This window comes from Mycteria americana, chromosome 1 (genome assembly GCF_035582795.1).
Source record: "Mycteria americana isolate JAX WOST 10 ecotype Jacksonville Zoo and Gardens chromosome 1, USCA_MyAme_1.0, whole genome shotgun sequence".
Lineage (NCBI taxonomy): Eukaryota > Metazoa > Chordata > Aves > Ciconiiformes > Ciconiidae > Mycteria > Mycteria americana.
In genome coordinates, this window is record NC_134365.1 from 21273324 (window position 1) to 21297350 (window position 24027).

General features: G+C 39.5%; 1 protein-coding gene across 6 annotated transcripts in view; it reads right to left on the bottom strand.

Moving 5' to 3' along the window:
• BRD1 (bromodomain containing 1) overlaps positions 1-22058 on the bottom strand; it is a 66119-nt gene extending 44061 nt beyond the window's left edge. For 2 of the 6 annotated variants that reach the window (XM_075492453.1, XM_075492442.1), the window contains exons 1-3: positions 21670-22052; positions 15369-16749; positions 1749-1905 (exon numbers count right to left, since the gene is read on the bottom strand). In XM_075492453.1, coding sequence (XP_075348568.1) covers positions 1749-1905; positions 15369-16735 — 1524 coding nt within the window. In that variant the 5' untranslated portion in view covers positions 16736-16749; positions 21670-22052. Of the gene's footprint in view, positions 1-1748; positions 1906-15368; positions 16750-21669 lie in introns of those variants that run through there. The other 4 variants (XM_075492434.1, XM_075492444.1, XM_075492464.1 and 1 more) reach the window with 4 other exon arrangements.
• Positions 22059-24027: the final 1969 nt, after the last annotated feature.

Consider the following 24027-nt stretch of genomic DNA (forward strand, 5'->3'; position numbering starts at 1 on the left):
AATTCCACCTAAAAAGAATTTGAGCATCTCAGCTATGACAAAAGGCTGACAGAGCTGGGACTGTTTAGCCTGGAGAAGAAAAGGCTCAGGGAGGGAATCTCATCAGTGTGCATAAATACTTGAAGGGAGGGTGCAAAGACGACTGAGCCAGGCTCTTTTCAGTAGCGCCCAGTGACAGCACCAGAGGCTATGGGCACAAACTGAAAAACAGGAGGGTCCCTCCGAACATCAGAAAACACTTTTTTGTTTGTTTGTTTTCTGTGAGGGTGACTAAGCACAAGCACAGGTTGCCCAGGGAGGAGGTTGTGGAGTCTCCACCCTTGGAGATATTCAAAAGCTGTCTGGACATGGTCCTGGGCAACTGGCTCTAGGTGGCCCTGCTTCAGCAGGGAGGTTGGACCAGATGACCTCCAGAGGTCCCTTCCAACCTCAACTGTTCTGTGAATTATTAATTAGTTTTTCTCATGAAAAGCTAAGAAAAGAAACACACACAAAAAGGACAGATCAAATAGCTAGAAAGTAGTGTTGACCATGGTATTTTTATGACTACATCAATTAATGACTTATCAGCAAATAGCAACATAATTCAAACAAGAATAATAGTAAAGCTTTGGAGGGAAAAAAATCATCTCAATTTAATACAAGTAAATGATTATAAAATGCATTCTTAAGTTCTACAGACTATTTTACAGGAACAATTCCACTGGAGGTCAAACACCTGGAGAATGGAAAGAACACAGCCAACTACATTTTCAGTTCAGTTAAAAAAGGTAACTGGGATGCAGTAGGAATTTCCACATCATGATGCTTCACAGCATTTCAAGGTCTACACACATGGATGCATATACAGAATTCAGAAAAGTTTTAATTATTTTCGAAGCCACCCAGTGACTTGAAACAAAAACAATAAAAGACCTGCCAAAATCTCTAATGTCACTGAAGAGCTGTTAATGTTACAAAATGGGAAGCAGTGTTCATATTACAAAAATGGGAAGCAGAAGAGTACCGCTTTCTGAATCTGATACACATCTGGAGTGACTGTTTTTCAGCAATTCTGAGTGGTGAACGTATTCAACTTTAACCAGCCTAGACGTATTTTAGAAAGGATGAGTTTTACTTGAACAAAATATCAGCCTAAATTTATGCTTGTCTACAATCCCACTTAACTATGCCAAAAGCGAAACTAAAAGTTGAAACAGGTCTTTGAACTTCTTCAACAACTTACTCTTTGTTCTGTTATTACCAAACCAGGTGGGCAATAAGGATCTGAATTTGAAAACCGTAAACTAGCACGTCTAACCTTTACTCTGTAAAAATCCCTGTTTTTCTCAGTTGTAAGTGTCAAAGATGACATTTGCTTTGCATCTTTTGGTGAATTTAAAATAAAATTTATTTTTTATCTTACTAACTCATAGCACATTATGCAATGAGTTCCAAAAAGACACAATACTAGTCAATGAACAATGGTATTAGGATAGTGTTGGTGACAGTATTTTTGTGAAACATTTAAGTGAAACAAAAGAAGAACCCACACAAATTTTTTTTTTCCCTCGTATCTCTCAAATTAAAAAGGATTAGATAATGCCTGATTTCCAATACAGGTCATATTACTTAAGAATAAGGTAAAGAATTTACTCAGTGCTGAATAAGAAAAAGTTTACTCCGTGCTATGTTTCCTGGTTAATTTTTTACTCTATAAAATAGAGATTTTCTGAATACTTCTTATAAGTAAAAAGTGTGTCACATACCTGTTGTGTGTTTCTTTGTGACTGTAAGCTGGACTGCAGCCTTCTCAACAGAGGAACACCATTCCTAGACAGTCTTTTAAGCAACCAGTAACTGTGTACTCGTTCAACAAACTGCTTCTTCCGCTGAATGGCCACCTGATTCATAATCTTATTTAATCTAAAATATGGAAAAACTGATATTGTATTTTTCACAGCAAAGCATAAAACATATTTGTCTACGAAGTTAAACATCAGATATATATGAATGTATAATATAACAACAGCAGTGATCACCATATTACTAATTTCTTTCAATAACAAACCTTTCAATACAATTATTTCTGAGCAGTAGGTTACAATCAAATACAGCTGCTGGACACTGTACTTTCTACCAAATATGTTAATGTACTTTATAAGACTAAAGGGCATCAATTTTTTCATGATCATTATCTCAAGAGCAATCCCAGATTAGGGCTGAGAATAAAGCTTTATGTCCATTTTAGAATAATTTTCCTATTGAAAATAAAATCAGAAATAAAGCTCTAGATCCCTACAAAAGTTTTCAGATAATTTGTTGCCATCTTCAAACAAAATCAGTAGTTTATTTTAAAGACAATATATCTTCAAACTTTTTACATAAAAATATGCAACAAAAAGCTTGTATTACTCATCTATTGATATTACATTTTTGGTAAACAAAGTGAACAAAAAAATGTAAAACAGAAGAACACTTATGATTTTACCCCATACATATGATGAAAATATCCACACAGGAAAGATGCAAGAGATGACAATACAAAACAGTTAAGCACAGTATCTTGATTAAATAAATAGCATTTTCTCCAAACTTGTTTTTTAACAGATGGAAATACTCTAGGAAAGTGCTATATGAACATCACATGCAACAAACTTGACTATTATTTTTTAAATAATGACACATTAAAATGTCCAAGTCTCATGCACGACACTAACCTCTCAAAACTTACATTCAAAAAAAAGTTTGTCTGAAACAGATCTTCAACTCTCTGTGCCTACAGCATCTTGAAATCATGGCAAAAATATAAAAAAGTTGGTTGTAGAATGAAAAGGTTTTGCCTTTGTATGGTATTGTAGGGATTCGTCACTGGTGGCAGCCCTTGCAAAATTAACACAAGATGCCCCAAGGCACCAACCACCTGTATTGTTACGGGGATTGTTCATTTGTTTGGGGGCAGTGGTGAATTGGAGAGAGCTAAGGATTTCCCTGAGCTGGATGTAAGACAGAGTTACAGAAAGGATAATATCAATGAACAGAAATCTGTTAATTCTTCACTCGGTATATTACTACCCACAGAAAAACTCTACAATGGATAGTAGTAGGTCTATCAGAGATTCTCCAATAAAATTTGATACCAAAATAGGCAAAATTAAATTCAAGAAGTGCCTGATTTGTAGACCACTACCATGACATGTTTAAATAAAAATCAGGAACATATACATACATTAGTATTTTTCTGCTTTTTCCCTTTTAACGTTAGGAATAACGCAGTTTCTCAGGCAAGTGATAGAAGAAAAGTAGTCAAATACCTAAACAAAATTTAAAGCTATAACTGGTTGTTTTTTCTGGGCTGTGTAGAAGGTAAGGTGCAATAGGTCTATGCAATGCTATGCTAAGTGTAGCTACAGAGCTTTCAGTCATCATGGAGTAAAGGCAGAGCAAACAAGTTTTCTTCAAAATATAGTGCCATTGCATCCTTCTGTTCTTCAGTGACGTTGTTCTTCAATGAGTAACTAAGCCAGTTAGGCATTCCTGAAAAATTTTAGCTTAACTTAAAGCTTAGAAAGTCTGCAGATGGACTTAGGGCTGTCTTGTGTTTCACTGAAGGGCAGAGGCAGGCTCCACAAAGACTTACTCAATACAAATAGGCCTTGATGCGACCATATTAAACTTTGAACACAACAGAATTACAATTAATCACAGAATGCAATCACAATCAAACAATTACTTTCACATCTCTCTCTTGGAAAGAGCAAAACCTACTGAACTGAGTTAAAAAAAGCAGAGCCAAATATATACCTATTTGGAAAGATCAGAGAATCGTAACTTAACATGAAGAAAGGTGCCTTGGCTTCATGCCCATCAGATGTGGCAAGACTAAGCAAACATCTTTAATTACAGCTTTAAGTACATTTGCCCATTCATATAACGAACCACTCTATTCATAATTATAATAGTAAAGTGCTAGAATAAACTTTGGAAAGATGTTCACAGAAGATATTCTCCAACTTTAAAAATACAAATAAACAGAAGGTAATTTGGAGTGCAGAAACTGCCTAACAAGGGGTAGGAATCTACTCCTCTCTGCCTTCCCTCCAAATAAAACCAAACAAATACTGGCTGTTCATATTTCATTTAGACACCAGACTTCGGTAGTGGCAATATACCACCAATCACCCCTTAATTTCTCAAAATATAGAGGTCAGAGGCTCTTTACATGGCAAGTATCTACAGAGCCTCTACACTATGATCTTACTGATATAACGAGGATGTTAAATCTGCTGTTAGACCCTAAGAACCCACTAAATATAGCAGAGTTTTCTGATCATCTTTTTGCTTAGTCAGATACTCCCAGGTAGACTTTTACTGTCCAAAACGCTTTAAATTTTCACAGACAATACAACCATTTTGGGGAAATACGACACAATTCATCTGCTGCTGTAGAACCCTAGAAGGAGCACAGACTGGGTATTGATTTTGAAGCTCCCACCCTTGAAAGCGCTACCGTATTGGGAAAGACGTTCTCACTCACAAAGATATTCAGCTGCAGTGAAGCTGAACACAAGCATGAAATAAGGCACACAAGTATGCACCAGTCTTGAGCAAGTTCCTTTCTGCTACCTGGGCTTGAACTAAATTTGTAAATGCTGAAACTAAATTTTCAAACTAGAATTTTTAAATTCTTTGAGGTCTTAAAGGAGCTTGCTGCACATTCCACTTCCTTTTTTTCCATAGAGAGATGTACCTTAAAAGAAATTATTGAAGAATAAAAATATATATGTGTATTTGAGGCAGGTAAGGGAGAGCTATTTGAAGACTGTAGTTTTGCAATCCAGGATCTGACTTGCACAAGACAGGATTAGCTGGTACACCACACTGACAAATCCCCCACGCAGAGGCAAGGCTTACAGAACTTAGGCCATGTCCCAGAACTACACAAGACACCTCAGCAAAGGCATTTTTTTTGCTAAGGTATCACTCCACCCTAGAACTTCTTCCATGTATAAGAATATCAGGAAAGAACAGCTTTCATTAGAGTTTTATTTTCTAATGGCAAGTCAAGCATAGTAAGTACTGGGAGAAAAAAAATATCACATATTTAAAAGGAACATTAAACACAAGTGTGCCAATTGAACCTGTGCTTTCTCTTCAGAAGAACAGACCAATCTCATTGCAATGAGCAATCTCATTACTTAATAATTTTTAGTTAAGATTGCCAAGTAAGCGCAAGACTACTACTGAAAACAGCTCACAAAGAAGACAATATAGGAACATACATCTGGAAGATACTACCAGAGTTACTGTCTTTCCTGTCACAACTGACTTCAGATACATCAGGGGAAAAAAAAAGCCACAACTATGCTGACTACAGAAAGCAAGCAGGGAGATGACAAGTGTTCTTGCTGTCCAGGTTCTGCATGGAACAGAGAATTTCTTAAGACAAAATTCCCAAGGAGCATCCTGAAATGGACCATGTTAAGTGCTGAACACTTTTCTCTCAAAACATTTAGACAATTAACACAGTTAAGCTAAACCCAGAGCAGAACAGTTCCTACACTGTAATTTGCTGCAGCCTGAACCACTGTTCTGAGGCCTTAAGAACAGCTCAGTGTGGCTCACAGTACGTTGTTTTTCCCTCAACTTATCAGTTATTTAAAATACAGTACATTGAAAGAAGAATTTGAAAATTCTTAAAAAGGTGGCTGTGTTCCTATGAAATTCAGTAGCTACTGTTATATAACTGGTCCCATAAAAGCAGCATTAGGTTTCAAGCTGACGACCACTGCAACCTTTTGATGTTTTGGCACCACCAGTCATACTCCCTCGTTTTTTCCTTTTTTTGGGTCTACATTCCAAGACTATACAGATGTCAAAACATTTTTCAAAACTGTTTTGTTTGTGCCACAGGCAACTGAGAAAGCCAGTACTACTTCCCTTCCCCAGCCCCACTTGTATCCCACTGTAGAACACTGTGACATGCACTACAAACATGATACAGAGGTATCATACAATTCCCTGCTTGTCTTTAAAAAATGAAAGGTCCCTTTTCAAGTGAAGCTTTCAAATAGCACCTGCAGTTCCCAGCCTGAAACCACAGTTTAGGCTGAAGTGTAAATTATGGCATTAAAAATATGCTGCATTTACAAAAGCAAAGACGGATGAGGAGAGGAAACTGGTTTGTTTTGAAAGGGTAAGACAGACTCAAATAATTTAATTTAAAATGAAAGTTAATATACAACAGCTTCGATAAGAAAACTGTAATTTATCAGCTGATCTACACTAACCCTCACCTCACACTGAGACATTTGATGGATAATCTACCCTGCAAAGGGTGATCTTAATGCAATGGTCAAAGCATTCAGAGAAAGCCGAGTGTTACTCAGTCCTGTGTTTCCTCATCTTTTAGATAAATGCATAAAACAGTTTTTGTCAACAGAAGACGTGCTCTTGTCACATTAGCAATCTCACAGCTTCCTTCTTCCTACTCATGACTGCCTTCCTCTCCCAGTTTCAGCTACATGTCACTGTGGCAACTACGGCAACTAGTTACAAGAAGAACTGAAAACATTTTTGGTGACTAACTATGTGGCAGTTTAACATAAGAAAGCCAACAAGAGATAATCAGCCAGTTTTCTATTAATCATCACTAACCACGCCACAGACCATACATGCTTTTTAACCCCACAGATACCATTTTACTGTTATAATATATGAAGACTTCTATAGCATCTCTCCATTCTCAAGTTTTCAAAATACAAACTGGAGAGAAAATTTCCTTAAGCAAGTATGTGATTTTGCCAGTATAACTATAGTGACCCAGGCAGAAGGAACTTAATATGAAAATCTGTAAGATTAAGTGAGATCAAATACCCACTAAACCCAATCAATTTTTAATCATGAACTAAACCTAGTATTTTAATTACTATACTTCTCCTGAGCCTCTAGTTTCATCAATTTGTTATTTTGAATCTTCCTTTATCCAGCATAGCTGTACTAAAGGTACATGCAAAAGACTAGCAAAACTAAATTATAGTCTGTAAAATTTTCTTTAGTATCACTAAAATTCCAGTTTCTCTTGAGCTATGCTAATACCTATAAACAATCAAATGATGTTCCACTTCACTGGGCAAATAAAATACCCCTATTTTCCAACACAAAGATTGCAGATATGTTTCTAAAATCTGTCAGAATAAAACATAAAAAAATCTAAATTGAACAAATTGTAACAAAGTAAACTGAGTTTCAAAAACATTTGAATTTTCAAGCCTTGCTCAGCAAAATTCCACAGAACATACTGAGACTCATAGGAACCAGGAAAGATACAAAAATTACCTTCAGACAATTATAGTAATTCCAATGACACTAACTGAAAGAGAAGTAGCAGAAAAACAGAATAAAAAGCTAGGAAAGTGTCTGGTTTGGGAATTGGAATTAATTCTGGGGCCTTGCCAAATATTCCTCCTAGCTCCGTATCTAAAAACTTCAGCTTTTGAAGATGAGAAAGCCTGCTTGGACAGATGAAACCCTACCCTTTCCACACAGAACCTTTGGCAGCAGCTGTCTATCAAACAGTGTTTGTAAAACTCGCCTTTCAATATATCTTTAAACAAAACAAAACAAAAACACCAAAAAAAACCAGTGGAGACACACAGTTTTGGTGCTGTGTCTGTATGTTATTCCCTCCCTCAATAAAAAGTTTAAGTTACTATATGATTTCTTAACTAAAAAAACCCCAAACCCTTTTGATCAGTTTTAAAGACAACACAGGTAGATGAGTAACTATGTAAAAATTGGAGTCCATCTGCATGTCTTTATTTCCTTTGGAAAAAGGATAAGGGTAAGGTTTCTTTTGTAACTAGCAGAAGTCAGCTATGTTCCCAACAGCGTACATAACAAATCCTGAAAAGACTGACAATGATTTCATTTAAACTTCTGTGCAACGCAAGTCTGCAGAATCCCCACGTGACGAATACACACTTTCCTAATTATAACTACTTTCCAGCTTTTGTATCGAAGATTTGGGGAAACAGGAATGTCCCATTCCCAAATCACTTCCCTTACTAGTCTAACACAGTGCTTAATCATCTTCACAGTTATTCCTTTTTGTCTGTATGCTTTAAAATTCTAGCTATTGAATTTGCCTTTCTCTGCTAGGTTGAGAATCCAACACTGTATCTGCTGATACATCTTCTGAAGCCTGGAAGTCTCTCCACATTCCTATTCTTTTTTCTACATTTATTGATATTTAAATAATATTTCATTTTCACTGAATATGTAGGAAGCACTTTTTCTTGCTTCACATGACTGTGAAACCATGTATCTATTTTTCTACTTGAGCAAACAGCTTGTATAATTTTTCTTGGACAGGAAAGTAGAACACTGAACTTAAGAGTTAAGAAAATGCTATGTTATTTCAGTCAATTCTCTTTTAGTTACAGCAGGTTACTTCATTCCTATTCTAACAATTAAATTTGTGATCTTCCAAACCTTTGGATAAGGAAAAAAACAAAACAATCAAAAAACCCCCACCCTGTCATACTGGAAAACCTCCTTAGTCTTCTCAGAAAAATCACATGCATAGATTTACTTCTGCCACTTCGTATACATAATACTGAGTCACGACTTTTCCTTAAAATTACTCAAAATATTTTTCTGTGCTTCTTTTTTTGTAGTAGTGATAACCATACCACACATGATTTTGAAATCTAATCTCAAAAGCCTAAATTCACATCAGCAGAAGATAAAGCATTAATCAAAAATCACCTTTTTATCGGTAATAAAAGAAATCTCAGTATTTATCTACTCATTTTTGTGCACTCTGTAACTTGACTGTTGAATAAAAAACTGCCAGGAGACAGCTCTTCAGACAATGCATTCTGAAAATCATGTTTTTGTATGGCACTTACAAGATGCAACACCCTCTAATTGCCACAAAAAAAATGTAATGGAAGTTCACATAACTGGTGAAACTCAGAAGTACTGAAAAATAAACACACATGAATTTTGATCTTCATAACTGCATTATCACACATATAACCATTGTGGACCAAAACCCCTAGAGGATGCACAGAATACTGTACAGAAATACCTAACGTATTAATTTATGTTTTAAGCTTCTTTGCCCTGTTCATGCAAAATAAACAGAAGACAGAAAAGAAAAGGAAAAAAATTGATATGTACACCATATTCCTATATCCATTTTGTAAAAAGGACATACTTAAATATGAGATAGCACTTCCATCCTCTGGAATTTTTTTTGGGGGGAAATCACCCCTCGGCATCAATCAATGTAGCTCTTAATACCAGATATACAAGTATCTCCCCCATTATTTTTACTCAAAATCCACTTTTACAATCTATTAAATAAGTCACACTCTCTCAAACACATTAATTAATTCTTATTTAATAAGCCAACCAGAGTCAAGACGAACTAGCTTGAAAATGAAGCTCTAAAGTTACCTTATTTTATTTTTTTTAAATACCACTGAGGCAAAGCTAGTGGACACTGTAGTAGTTCTTTTCTTGATTTAGGCAAAATTATTTTTTTATTTAAGCAAAGAGGTCAGGATGACATCAGCACTAGTTTCCACATGTATCAGAAAGGTTTGAAAGTCGATCCATCTTACAAGAAACATCAGTGGATGATGCCTGCTACCATGCCCTTCCACCTTACCTAGGTGATTCCATCATCTAATTATTAGGTACCCCCATAAAGCATATCTACACCATGCTCTCCTGTAATTAAAATAAGTATTTCCCCATGATTTTGTGAAAGTAGACATACATGTATATTCAAGGATAAACAGCTAACAGACATTACTCTGGATTTATTCAGCTTCCATTTTTTTTTGCAACATTGGCTCCAGTAGTATTTTTCAATGGCTTTTTTATGCTGCATTTTAAGCAGCATTTATTCTTTTCCCCCACTTAAAAACTTTCTGAAGGTATTAAAAAACCCAACAGTACCCTAAAAAACATTAAAACAAATCCCCAAAAGAAACCCACAAGCCACATATATGACTAAGAAGCATCATCTGTGAATGCAGACTAATACTGTCTCAAAGGCCTTGTAAATGTTCCTTTCTGCTTATACTGTGTTTCATCACTTCCTGTTAATTTATTTTTCTGATCCATATTTAATTTTAGAGACAGTCAAGATTCCTGTGTTAAGATAACAAGACCACATTTAATTATTTGGTAAGAAAGTTCAGGATAGTCCAATTGGATAAATTATAAAATACAAGGAAATATTGATTCTACCTTGAGACATAAAGTAACAGAAAACCAGTTTTACTACCAGGAGCAATATGCCTTCTAATAAAAGCAAAGGTCAATATAGAAAAATCAGTTAATGTGCAGCACATAAATGTTGATTTCTAAAGACAGCTAAAAATATTTTTTAAGAGTCTCAGCAATTATTGCTCTCAGTTATCTGCCCACTACTTAGCTACTTTTACAAGGACCTTTTAGTTCTCTTTCAATAATACGATGCCACACAACTCATGCATACAACATGGAAAACAAGTATAACACCTTGTTCCTACTTATTATGAAAGTTGGGCTTTTTTCGCTTATTTTTTGCTCTCTGTACAAGTATTGCATTTCAAATGCTTTCGTAATTTCAGACACAAATACACCATATAGAAACCAAAACTAAAGATTAAAACATATTTATATACTTTAAAATATCTGCTTCCACTTAATAAAGCAACACTTGCATGAATGGTATTCTAATAAAGCAGATTACACCATATCTCAGTGTATATTTTGAAAACATTGAAGATTAAATATTTTATATCACAGTCAATCTCCCTCCAAGTATATAGCCACAATATCCTAGTTTCACAACATTTTTGAAGAACATGAATACTGACACAGGCTTTGCTTTTCATCAGGCAATCACATTTTAAATGCCTCTTTCAACACACAAGATCAAGAGACTACACCAAAACAATGTTACTTGTACTACAGAATCAAGCACTCAAAAGTAAGAGAAACCAGATAGATTTCACAGCTAACACTACAACTCTTCTCCTTTGTGTATCCATCCTACTCACTGTATAAGGCAGCTGTTATAAAGGACAAGGATGAGCAGCAACAGGGGGAAAAAAAAAATCCACAAGAAATGGAGCACAGAGCCAGTACAAGATAACTAACATAGACAAGAAGCTAGATTGAGATAGTCAAGTCAGCCCTAAAAGTTAGGATTTCCTAACCTGGAAATTCTGGACCTGCTATCTAAATAAAACACTTTTAGTATTTTATTAGGGAAAAAAAAAATAATTTGTCTACTAGGCAAAATTCAACCATCACACACTATCAGCGGAGTTACAAACAGTGCAAAAACAAATTTGCCACTGTCTTCAGACAAACTAGCTGGTGGCAGTGGGAGGCCACTTTTCTGATGACCATTTGCCAACAGGTGCAGGTACTGCCTGTCCTCCCCATACAGAGGTACAGTTTGAGGGAGTGTCCTTCCCCACTCGCCCCCCCACATAACACAGCTGCTCTGACACCTCCCAGAAACATGTGACTTCTAGACTAAGCTCACTTCTGCCTCTTCAAAAAAAAAAAAAAAAAAAAAAAAAAAAGCGGATGAATGCAACCAGTACAACATAAGCAACAATCTTCAACAGTTTTATATTTCAAGAAAAATTGAACGGAATTTCCCAGGAAAGAGACAAGACACTTGTCTTGCATATATAATTTGCATCAGAAGGCCTGATGCAAATCATATATGCATAAGACGTTCCCTGGGGGTCCCATATACCATTCCAAGTGCTAAGCAAGTTACTAAGAAGTCAGCATTGACAGCAATGAAAACTGAAGTCACCTTAAGGTTCTAACACGTTAAAAACTTCTGATCCTACACTTAAATCACAAACGATAGTCTGAGAGGCCATATAATTAGATTACAAATGACCTACAGAATGACACTATCTATGTAATTTAACAGCATAAAGCTTAGAGTATGACACCCGTGTAAGAACGTCTGGTAACTGGAAAGCGCTCAGCTCTCAAAATCATTCAAGATAGTAGCACAGAAACATGACCTACAGATAAGCTGATACAGAAATTCATGAGCTACAGGAAGTTGTGTAGAAATTATCAAGTATGTTGTTCTACACCAGTCTTTTTAACATATCCTGAACACTAAGATAGGTGTTTTGGAAAACAGAATTATTACAAACGGTGTTATTAAAATGCCCAGTCTTTCATATACACTCACTATCCAGGTAAGGAAACAGCATACAATCCTTCCACCTTAAATGAAACAGAAATGGCAAGAGGGTTTTCCTCAAGCTTCAGCAGGTGCGCTCAGGGGCTACATCGACCAAGTATTTTCCTCCTCACTATAATCTTCATATTTCTATACTTCTCCAGCTACCAACTCTAAAGAATCAGCTATATGCCAAGCAGACATACAGTCTTGTTATTAATGATTAAGAACGTACACCAAACCTAACTTGTCCACATGTGCCTTAATTTCCAGAGATGTTGAAAACATGTTCATTTCAAATTCTTTAGGAAAAAAGCACTAGTGTTTAAACCCCAAGCATATATGTTTCTTCTCTGATAATTTAAATAGCTTAATTGCTCTTCCTCGAGATCTCTGCAAAGGCAAATCATGTTTCATCTCCAAGGGAAAAAAAGCACATTAAAAAACAGATTAGAGAAAAGGGATAATTTAAATGAAGAATGCTGCGAAATGATTCACATCATTCATTATTAGTTTATGGGTATGTATTTAACTCACACACACGTGAGTTTCTGTTAAAAAAAAAAAAGCCAAAGAAAATTAGACAACTGAGATTTGGGTCTGCAGCATGATCACTTTTCCTTTTAGTATGCCCATTTTTGTTTTGCTTTTAATTCAGGTATTAGTTTTCTAGGACTATGCACATTTATATTAAAAAGAGTACTTAAGAAGAGTCTCCTTCATCTGAAGACAAGCAATTTATAATAAAGCTAAACTTTAAAATGGTTTTAAACTGTGCCCATTGTTTACACTTATGATATAGAACACAGGAACTATACTTGTGTCCAGTAACATGAAACTAAGCATGAACAGAAGAAAGCCGAAACTCTCCGTAGTCTTCAGACAAAATTTAGTTGTTACTAAAGGGGAGAAAAAGGGGGAGGGAAGAGAGAGGGAAGAGAGGTCTTTATATTTCTGTTCCTAGCATCTAATGACACAAGTGGAAAGGAAAACTGTTTAAAATAAAAAATCTGATTATAATATCCTTTTAGGGTCTGGCTTTTACGAAAGTTATTAATGCAAAGAATTAACAGAGGTACAACTGAGAACATGCATTCTAATCTTCAACTCTCACTTAGTTCATGTTCTTTCTTACTTTGTCTTAAAAAACCAAAACACAGTACACCACCAATCAGGATTGTCCTAATTAAGACAAAGCCAAATTCTTTTATACGGACTCCCCCCTCCCACGTACAACAGTACCTGTTTAAATAACAGTATTAGTTGCTTACTGTCAACTTAAGCTTTTCTACAGTGCCTCACTGAACAACAATACCATTTTACCAAGCAAATTGTAACAGAGAACAGTGCAAGCAATCTGATGTTTGTAAACACCACACAGGAGCTAAAGGCTGTTTGTCAGTCAGTAAGTAGCTACTTGCATTAACAAAACTTATTACAGGAAAGGACTGCAGTCTCAAAACATGTATTTATTTAGATTAATTTAACCAGCCTTAATTGTCCACTACCTGAGACTTAGAAATCAGCTTTCAAAAAAGCATGGTTTATTTGCATTATTTTAAGAGCCCTCACTGTCTGAGCATTCAGAGTCCTGTCATAGTACAAACAATGAACTTGCACATGGAAGTGGTGCCTATTTTGAGAAACTTTCTAAACTACTGTTCTTAAATCAGGAAGAATTTAATTCAAGGGGTAAACAAACATATTGATGTTGTAAAAGCTAGAAACAAAACAAATACTCCACAAAGACAAACTTGGTTTTAGTCCCAACAGTCCAATTTTGTGTTTCTCAGCCCAGTATATTATGTCTCAAAGGTTCAGCAGAGCCAAAACTGTATCTTTCTACCCCAGAGCTTTCTGTCATTGCTCAAATCCCAGAAACAAATTATTTCCACTGCTGAAATGCATTATAACTCAGTTTAACTGAAAGAAATCTGAAAAGAGATGCTACTGTTCTAACCTAACTGAAGTTTATGCTGAGGTTTTGAACTCCTGAAATAAAGATACTAAAAATCTCCATTTTTCTCCAATTCTGTTCTTACTTATGAAAACAGCACTTGAAACATCCCTGCCTTCTGATGCTTCACTTCACTAGCCTCACCAGATCTAGAGCCATGTGCAAGCCCCCCGATCACCACTGTTAAACTAGAAAAATATGGCATGTTAAATGTAAAGAGTAATTTCAGTTCTGGTGTTCATGCTTTATATTCGCACTCACATAAGAAAAGCTCCTGCAAGAACTATAAAAGACACATTAATATAAAAATAAGCTTAAACAGAACTTCTTACAAAGTATAAATTCATAAGCGAAGACAAGATTAGGATTAAAACTCTTTGTCACATGCATTAATTTTTGTTCAAACACAAACATTCTACTAAAGTTATAGGACAGATATTTGATAGCATCATTGACTGGGAGGGCACATTCATTTCAGGTTCCATGACTAAGAATACATTAACCAACAAACTTACCATCACTTACTTCCTAACTTTTCTAAAAAAAGTCTGCAAGGTACCAAATTCATCCAAGCCTTGATAAAACACTATTGCATTTGCAAAAGGAAAAATGCAAATTTAGCAAAAAACCTCCTGAAGAGTTACTCTGCCCCACAAAGAAAATAATTCCTGGAGAGTTTGTACTACTTACACAGATCTTACAGTACAAGTTTATACTTAATTTAGGTGAGATGAACAAGATTCAAATCTTATATATGCAAATGTAATTTTCATTTTAGGGCTCTTAAAATTACAAAAAGAAGTTCAGATTCCCAAATTATGAATACAGTTAACCCTGAGCTTGGCTGTTTTTTTAATATGAAGGTCAACTACATATGCTATTCTGAATTCAGTGGTTAATTCTCAAAAGGACAGCAAATGACAACAACTGAGCATACCACATGATTTGGTCTGACAAAAAAAAAAAGTTTCTGAGGACAGGACAGACCACTTGACCACTTACTAATCTCTCTGGGGAAGTTACTGCATTTTTAATGCAACTTCATAAAAGTACAATGTACATAACTTACATTAATCCTCTGAGTATGGCCTTTAAGGAAAGCATACAAGAAATGCACAAAAACTTCAAGCTGCCATCTAAAAGCATTGGTTTAAAATTAAACAACTAATTAAGTAAAGGTTTCTCTCACTTGGATGGTTTGCTTACCTCTGGGGGGGGATATAAGGAGCAGATACTGTCGGCATAACCGTGCAGGGTTCAACAACTGTTTTCTTGGCCTTTTTTGTCTTTTTTCTGACTTTTGATGTAGACCTAGCAGTTCTGACTGATCCCTCCTTTCTACAAACACCGTTTTTGATTTCAGCTTCTCCATAAATATTTAGAGGTCTCCTTGTGCAACCTGGTGGAGTATGTACATCGCAATAGGCAGTCTTTTTTACAGAGAATGTTGTCCCACTGCCAGTTAGTTCTTTCACAGGTTCCATTTTCATATATAGACCAGCTTTTTGAGCACACGTCACATGGAATGCAGTATAGCAGTTTGCTTTGTGGCACTGGATGCAGGCACCAACACCTTTCTGTTTACAGAGGTAGCACGTTAACTTCCATCTGGCTGGGGGAATGTTCCTGACACCATCAATTGGCTCAATAAAAACTGTATTGGCAAATCCAACTTCTGGAATCCACAAAGCACACACCACGTGTCCCCAACGATCATCATCAGTCTTTTTAAAGGCACCTCCCTTGTTTGGGCACAGCACACAGTCTACAGGCCGAGAACGGGACTGCAGACAGTGTCTGCAGAGCCACTGGCCCTCAGGTATATATGGCACCCCATAGCATTCCTGATGTACTGCTAAATTACACATATCACAAAACAGGATTACATTGCTGTTCTGACATTCACCATCCATGCATATACAACACACTGCATCTTCGTCAATTAAAGACTGATGGTCACCCTGTTTTTGGTTCTCACAGTAAGACTCCTTTTCAAACCTATCCATAAGGAATTCAAACATATTTTGTGACACAACTGACACTCCATCACTTTTCCGCTTCTCATTTATTATTTCTAACCATGCATAATCTTCTTCATCCATGTCATACTCAACTTCGTTATCAAGTTCTTCTGCTGACTTCTCAATGAATTTGTAATAAACCGGAGGTCTCCGAGGAGCCGAAGGGGGACTGTATTCAACAATCCGTACTTTTGGTTCTGGAAGAGGAGTTGTTGTAGCAGGTATACCATGTGAGCTCGGAAGAGCTTCATTTTTCTTTTTCACTTTGTTATTTTTATGCCGTTTGCTTCTTAGACAAACTGGTGGTCTTTCACTGTTTTCTTTATTGCTGTTGCATTCACTCATTTCCTGGGCTGTAAGATCATCTTCTAATATAATCTCTAAAGGATCAAAGATACTGATCCTATGCAGGCGACCTTCAATTTCTATTTCAACCATTCTTTGAGCTTGAGCGTATGTCAAGGTTTCTCGTGTGGGGGAGTGCTTAATACTGCATGGGGAAGAAGAATGCCTTGCTGCCGATACTCGATGACATCTTCCTTTTCTCCTCATTTGGTAATGTTTACCTAAAATTAGAGCAACCGTTAATATTATGAACTCCAAAAATTCATATTAAAATATTATTTTTATTATAGCAACAAACCCCCCTTCAGTTCTATAGCCCCCAACCCATCTACTCAATTTAAAAAAAAAAAAAAAAGCCTGTCACCCATACTTAATAGGACTGCTCACAGTTTTGTACAAATTTAACCTAAGACAAATAGATCTCCTAAATAACAGCTTCTGTAAGTAAACACAGCTATACAAAATCCTTGATACAGAAATCCTGCAAATGAGCTATCTGTAAGACCTCTGCATGAGAAAAAAACCCACAGTTCAGAAGTGCCACGGAACAAAAAAAATACACCTGTTACATTGTAAGAAAACCTTTAACACAGTATTTTCTAATACCTTAAGGGTGTCTGCAGTCTGAATTTTTTTTTCAACAGCTACAGTTTGCTTTCTCCAGATCTCCCCCCAAAAGAACTAACATAATCATGAAAGAAAACCAAGTTTTCCCTGCATTTTTTTCCAGTGCAATTTGATAGTCATGTTAACAACTCAATTACTACATCTATACTTAAAGCTAGAAAAACACGCATAGTTCCAAATTTGGCACGTATGCAGTTTGACAGTCCTTTACTTTTTTACTTTTCCCTTCTCAATTCTTAGTGAGTCTATTATTCTTTACAGAATGACAAGAACACAATTGAACTTGCAATGCCCAATATGGCACAGTACGGATTGCACCTAGAAGATATTCCACCTGTAAAGCAGATTTGACTTATAGCGAAAACATGCTCCCTGCATGTAAGTGTGCGTGTACGCACACCCTTCTCCCTCAATGGATTCTTCAAGAGTTGTTCTCAGAGTAACTGGGGTAGATAAAAATCTCCCTGTCTTTAAATCCAACTCCAAGCTCTTTAACATAATTTTCAAGTTTATCCCTTAGTGGAAAAAGAACTTTCCACATACTGTACAGCAAGATAGCCCCCCACCCAGCACCATGACTAGGACAGGCATGCATTTTGATCACAAAATTTCTAATTAAAAGCTTCCATATTTATGCCTTTTGACATTTTAATGTTATTTTTTTTCCTATGAGGGTTGAAAATATTATGAAACCAACCGATAATGTCAAGTTTAAAAGTTTCTATCCCCCTCCTTCCTTCTTCTTAATAAATCATTAATAAATAGCAAAATTCAACCTCAGCTACAGAAAAAACTCTTCATCTTTAATCAGTGGCTTCAAGTATTATTAGGGTTTCACCATTTCAATTCTGACCAATCAGAAATTCCACACTTCAAGGCAGTGTTGTGTATTAGTTAAAATAATGCAGCTAGTGTTAGCATGTATTGCCAAAATAGCAGAGAAATATAGAGATCAAAACACAATTATCATTAAAGACTAGTATATCTATTTCATTAAGAACATAGCAAGGGCTGGAAGAATTACATAAACTACTCCATGTCGCCTGCCTTTTGCTTAGTCTATGATGCCAAACTCTAAAGGTGCACCTTCAAAGTACTGAACAAACTCCTTTTACAGGAAGACTAAATAATTTAAGCAGCTAGTGTTAAAACTAGTTCTTGAAAGGGTCTGATCTATCTGCTGTCACAAACTGACCTTGTTTTCCCAGAGAATCTAAGCTGGTTTTATTATTCATGCAAGAACGGTGTTGCTGATAGATCCAACTTTTACACAAATAATCCTTAACTCTTATTACTTGTTTTTATAGCACAAGCACAAAACCAGACAACAGTCAGTGTTTAATCATGACAGACCTCTGATCTGCTCTATATAAACAACAGATGAATAAAAAAGGACTCCACCTCTTCAAACAAGTTTGGAAGAAATATTTAATAATTTGATTCTGTAAAACAACTACCATGGTTTAACCCCAGCCGGCAGCTAAGCACCACACAGCCACTTGCTCACTCCCCCCGGGTGGGATGAGGGAGAGAATCGGAAGAGTAAAAGTGAGAAAACTCGTGGGTTGAGATAAAGACAGTTTAATAGGGAAAGCAAAAGCTGCGCACGCAAGCAAAACAAAACAGGGAATTCATTCACTCCTTCCCATCGGCAGGCAGGTGTTCAGCCATCTCCAGGAAAGCAGGGCTCCATCACAGGTAACAGTTACTTGGGAAGAGAAACGCCACCACTCTGAATGTCCCCCCTTCCTTCTTCTTCCCCAGCTTTATATGCTGAGCATGACACCATATGGTATGGAATACCCTTTAGGTCAGTTGAGGTCAGCTGTCCCAGCTGTGTCCCCTCCCAACCTCTTGTGCACCCCCAGCCTACTCGCTGGTGGGGTGAGGTGAGAAGCAGAAAAGGCCTTGGCTCTGTGTAAGCACTGCTCAGCAACAACTAAAACATCTCTGTATGATCAACACTGTTTTCAGCACAAATCCAAAATATAGCCCCATACTAGCTACAATAAAGAAAATTAACTCTACTCCAGCCAAAACCAGGACAACAACACAGAATTAAATCATACTGATAAAGTTTAAGCCACTAATACTGCTACAGAGGGTCCAATAACTAGAAACAAAGACATACTGATAATTTAAATGAAATTAAAAGTTAGTTCCCAGTTTCACAATATATTTTATAATTCAGAAGCCAAAGATAACACAGTGGCCTTGATTTCTGTTTATTATTGTGAATAAATAATGAGGGATTCTTCAGCTAAAACACACTGATGCATCAACATACAGCAACCTACTACAGATCAGAATGGCTTCATTTTATGGTATTTTTTTTATATCTGTCTTTAATTTAGTCACCAATCAAGAAAAACAGATCATTTACATTATGTTTACCTCATATAACTGCACTTCAATTCTGTCTAAATGTAAAAGTCTGACTTTTTTTTTAAATATCCCTTCCTACCTCTTGGCTGGTTGTGTAGCTGTTCATAGTGGTTCATGAGGATAGCTACTGGTTTGGACAAAATACTGGGGGAGGGATAAGAGGTAGTCTTCAGATATCAAAAAAATGTGCCACTTGTCCACACTTCACTATCTAGCTTAACCCAGTACCACAGAAAAACACATTAATGCTAGGTTTCCAAGCTGTTCCTCTGTTCCTGAGATTCTTAAGCACAGCTGCAAGCAGGCAGTAAGAACAGGAAGAAAATATTCAAAAGCACGAATGTTCTTGCTTTAAGATTTAGGACTACTATCATAGAAGTCAAATAGACTGTATGAACCAGAATAATAAAAAACGATTGAGCTAACATCTAAGCATCTTCCCTGTAATACTAAACTGTTAATAAAGCTAAATTAGGGAGCAAATTAGTCACAGTTAAATGCAGAATGGATACCCTACAAATACAATGCAATGAATACAGAATTGGAACTGGTAGTATTCTGGCCAAATTTCATAGAAACTTAGTGTGAATAACCTAAATGCTCTGGAAGCCAAAGGAGTGTTTTGTTTTGTTTCTCAAAAATTCTTCTGTTGCAAATGTCCTATAAATATTCTGGAGTAAGACCAGATTTCTGCATAGCAAATTCACAACTGGCAATTGGTTTGCTTTTCCTAGTTAATTATCAGACATCTTTCTTCCACCCACCCCCCCCGCAGTATCCTGTAGATGCATAGGAATGAAGACCATGGACCTAAATTTGAAAAAGAGTAAACTAATACAATTTCCATTCAATATTAATAGAAATACCACACTAAGAGCAAAATGAAATGACTTGAATGTACTTCTGTTAGCACTTTTCTGCCTCTTACAACAACTCAAAGACTGCAGGAGATAAAACAGGGAAGTTATCCACAGCTTTCGTCTCTTGGAATTACATCAGCTGCTTGGGAAGAAAGTCACCAGCAGACGCTTTCCCTCACCACGACAAAAGTACATGAAGACAGCTGTTTGCGTGGAATGCATGGTACGAGGGAAAAATTACTTTTTATCAAAGCGTAGGATAGCTAAAACCAACAGGAAAAGTATGATAACGTATCCGTTTTGACTACAAGTTCCTTCTACAATCTTTGTTCTAGTTACCTTCCTCCTTTTCAAATAAATTGCCTTTGGTCCCTGGATACCCCTGCTCAATAGAAAAGGGAATTCCATTCTCAATGGACACTTTAATGCAGACCATTAAAAAGAGAAAGACACAGGAATGCTCTTTAGTCCTAGACAATGAGGGAGGGTAAGCGAACAGTGCTTACACGCATACGGGGCGGACACCACCCGCAACTTCAGCTGTGGAGCAGGAGCAGTCCCCTCAGGGAAATGCAAAGAACCGGGGCTCACGCAGCCCAGGGAATCGGCCCGGGGACGGCTAAGCGCCGCGGGATCACCAGGGCCGCTCTCCCCCCCCGAGCCGGCGGAAGACCTCCGGCGCCGCCTCCCCTCGCCCGCGCCCCCCGGGATCAGGCAGCCACCCCGGCTACCGGCGCGGCTCCCGCCGCCCCCGCGCCAGCACCGCCGCCCCACCGCTCCGCGCACGGGGCCTGCCCACGCCCACGGGCCCGCCCTCGCCGGTTCTGCGCGAACACTTCCTGCCCACGCCCAGGGAGCCTCCAGCGCGCACACACCCCTCCGCGCCGATGGTTCCTGCCCGGCCTCGGCATTCCCCCCTCCCGGCCCCCGGGAGGATGGTTCCTGCCCAGGCCCATCATCTCCAGCCCTTCCCAACAGTCACCTCCCTCCCCTCCGCGAAAATACTCGGCCCACAAATATGGCGGCTGACAAAACAGCTCGAGCGGCGCCCTCCCCCAGACCGCCGCGCTCGGCTCCCCCCCGCGCAGCCTCCCCACCCGCCCGCCTCGCCCCCGGCCGCCTCTCCCCCCCGCGCCCTCCCCCGCTGCCGTGCCCAGCCCGCCCTGCCCTTCCCCCCGCCGGTCTCCGTCTCGCCGCGGCGAGACCCGCCGGCTCCCGGCCCCGCAGCCCCCACCCGCCGGCCCCCGCCGCCCGCCCGGCTTCACTCACGCTGTGGGAGCCGCCGAAGCGCGGCTGACAGACCTCCCGCTCCGCCTCTGCGGCCGACGCTGCGGCCGGTTTAATGGCGGAGGTCCCGCCGCTGCTGCCGCCTGGCCCCGCGTCCGGCAGCCGCGGGCGGGCGAGCGGGCGCTGAGAGGGCCGCGCTGCCCGCGGCGGCGACCCGGCGCTGGGTGCGGGGCTGCTGCTGCAGCCGGGCGCGGCGCATTCGTGAGGCGCGGCGCAGGTCGCCGTCCGGCTGCGGGCTCGGCGCTCAGCTCCCGGGGCTGAGAAGCTCCCCTCCCCCCTCGGCACAAACAATGCGGCTTCACCACAGCGCTGCGCCGACGGGGGGGAGGAGAGGGAGGGAGGGAGGGAGGGAGGGAGGGAAGGGACGTGAGGGCGCCAGGCACCGCCCAGCCCCGCCGCTGCCGCCGCCGCGCCGCGGGGCGGGGCAGGGCCTGCGCGCCGCCGCTCCCCCCGCCCCCGCATGGCGGAGGGCCGCGCGGGGCCCAGCGGCCGGGCAGCAGCCGGCACGGGGCGCTGCGGCGGCAGGGCCGGGCCGCGCCTCGCCTCGGGGGACAGGGCGGGAGCGCGCTGCTCCGGCCGCCGCCTTCCCGCTCAGGGCCGCCCCGGCCCGGCGGCAGCCAGGCCCCCGAGCCTCGCCGCGGCGCCCCCACCGAGAACGCTTAAACGCCCCAGCGCAGGGTGAACGAAACGGGGGAGGAGGGGGAACGGGGGCGGGACGGGGCTTGTTACAAAACCAAGGCTCGAAACTACAAGCGAGTGGTATTTATTATTTCTCTGGGGGAAGTCCAAGCTGGAGATTCGTACGCCGAGAATTTGCCTGAAAGTTAGCTCTTGCGTGGTCTCCGGGTCAGGCTGCTGCTGCTTTTAAATTAACTGGCAATAGCCTTACATTTTGACAAAGCAAAAGCAAGTTCTTTCTGGCTCTCCCTGCGAAGGACTGAGGAATAATTGCTGGAGGTGACTTAGCAATTAAACTTACATTCACATTTTTAGCTAAGGTACAGCATCGAAGAAGCTTCCCAGGTGGAGTGTGGCTGACATGCAAGGAATCCAGTCCACAGAAGTTCCCTAGGCCTGCAACCTTAGATGTCGGCAACGCCAGGGGAACTTGGTGCGTTGGCTCTAAGAGGAACTGCTCAGACGGTGGAGTGGTGTGGAGATGCCGTGGCCAGGCTCTGTGATAATATGGGAACTTGAAGGTACCATGGAACCGATAAGCTGCATATTTGCTACCCTGGGCCAACAGTCTGTCATGTTTTTGACAAAATGCTGTCCTTTTGGTGAACTTTGCTCATTATAATATTGTTATAATACCAAAACACACCTCCATCCCAAAAGCTGCCCGCCTCCAAGGTGCAACCACCCCTCACTGAGCTTGCGCTGTGAATTTTTCTAGTTTATACCTTTAAAGGCAAAGCGAGAAAATTTTACACCAATCCTAAACAAAAGTATGTATGACTAGAGTCACTCAAGCTCCACCTGAAAGGTAAAAAATAGTATAAAATAGCTTAAGAGAGAGAGAGAATGTTAGGGAAGACACCATCACGTACCACTCTGACTTCTGGGATCAGTTGATGGGCTGAGCCTCTCTTTCCCCCCCATCAGGATGCCTTTGGGTAAGATTTGAATACTTGGTTATACCAAGTGCCTCCCCGGGAAACTTAGGAACCTCTACAGAGTCGCTTTATATCTTTTAATGCGTTTGTAGCCAGCGGTCGCTTTATATCTTTTAACGTGTTTGTAGCCGGCCGTGTTACTCATACTCTTGGTATTTGCACGTGCTTTGCAGACAGTGAATTTATCACCGGTAATCCAAAAGAACCTGTGTGTCTGTTGCTTTAATAAACTGCACTCTTCATTAATCTAGCCGCGATAGTTCTCCTTGAACACAACCAGACTCTTTAAGTGTGGCCGTGGTAGTTCATGGAACGCGACTGGACTGGGGGTGCATCGCGTTATTTGTGCATCCGTAATCATGATAGTTCAGTACACTGAACGCGACTGGACTTACAACAACGAATTGGGCATCTGCCAGATTACTTTAACCTTTTAACGCAACAAGGACACCCTTTGTTATGTATTATTTTTAGACAGCCATTACAGCCATATTCAAGATCTGGAGGATTTTACTGCAATACATCTCTGCGAGGCAGCTGCACCCACACGCTTAAAAAACAACTTTTAGCTAGCCCTGCCAGAGACAAACACTTGCCTTTGCCAATCATACAGAACACATTCTGCATGTAATAAAAAGCAAAGTCAAGAGTAGGTATGATCCTCTTTGCCCATCTGTACCAACCATCCACTGAGTAAAGCTTTCTTCAAAACAACTTAAGTATT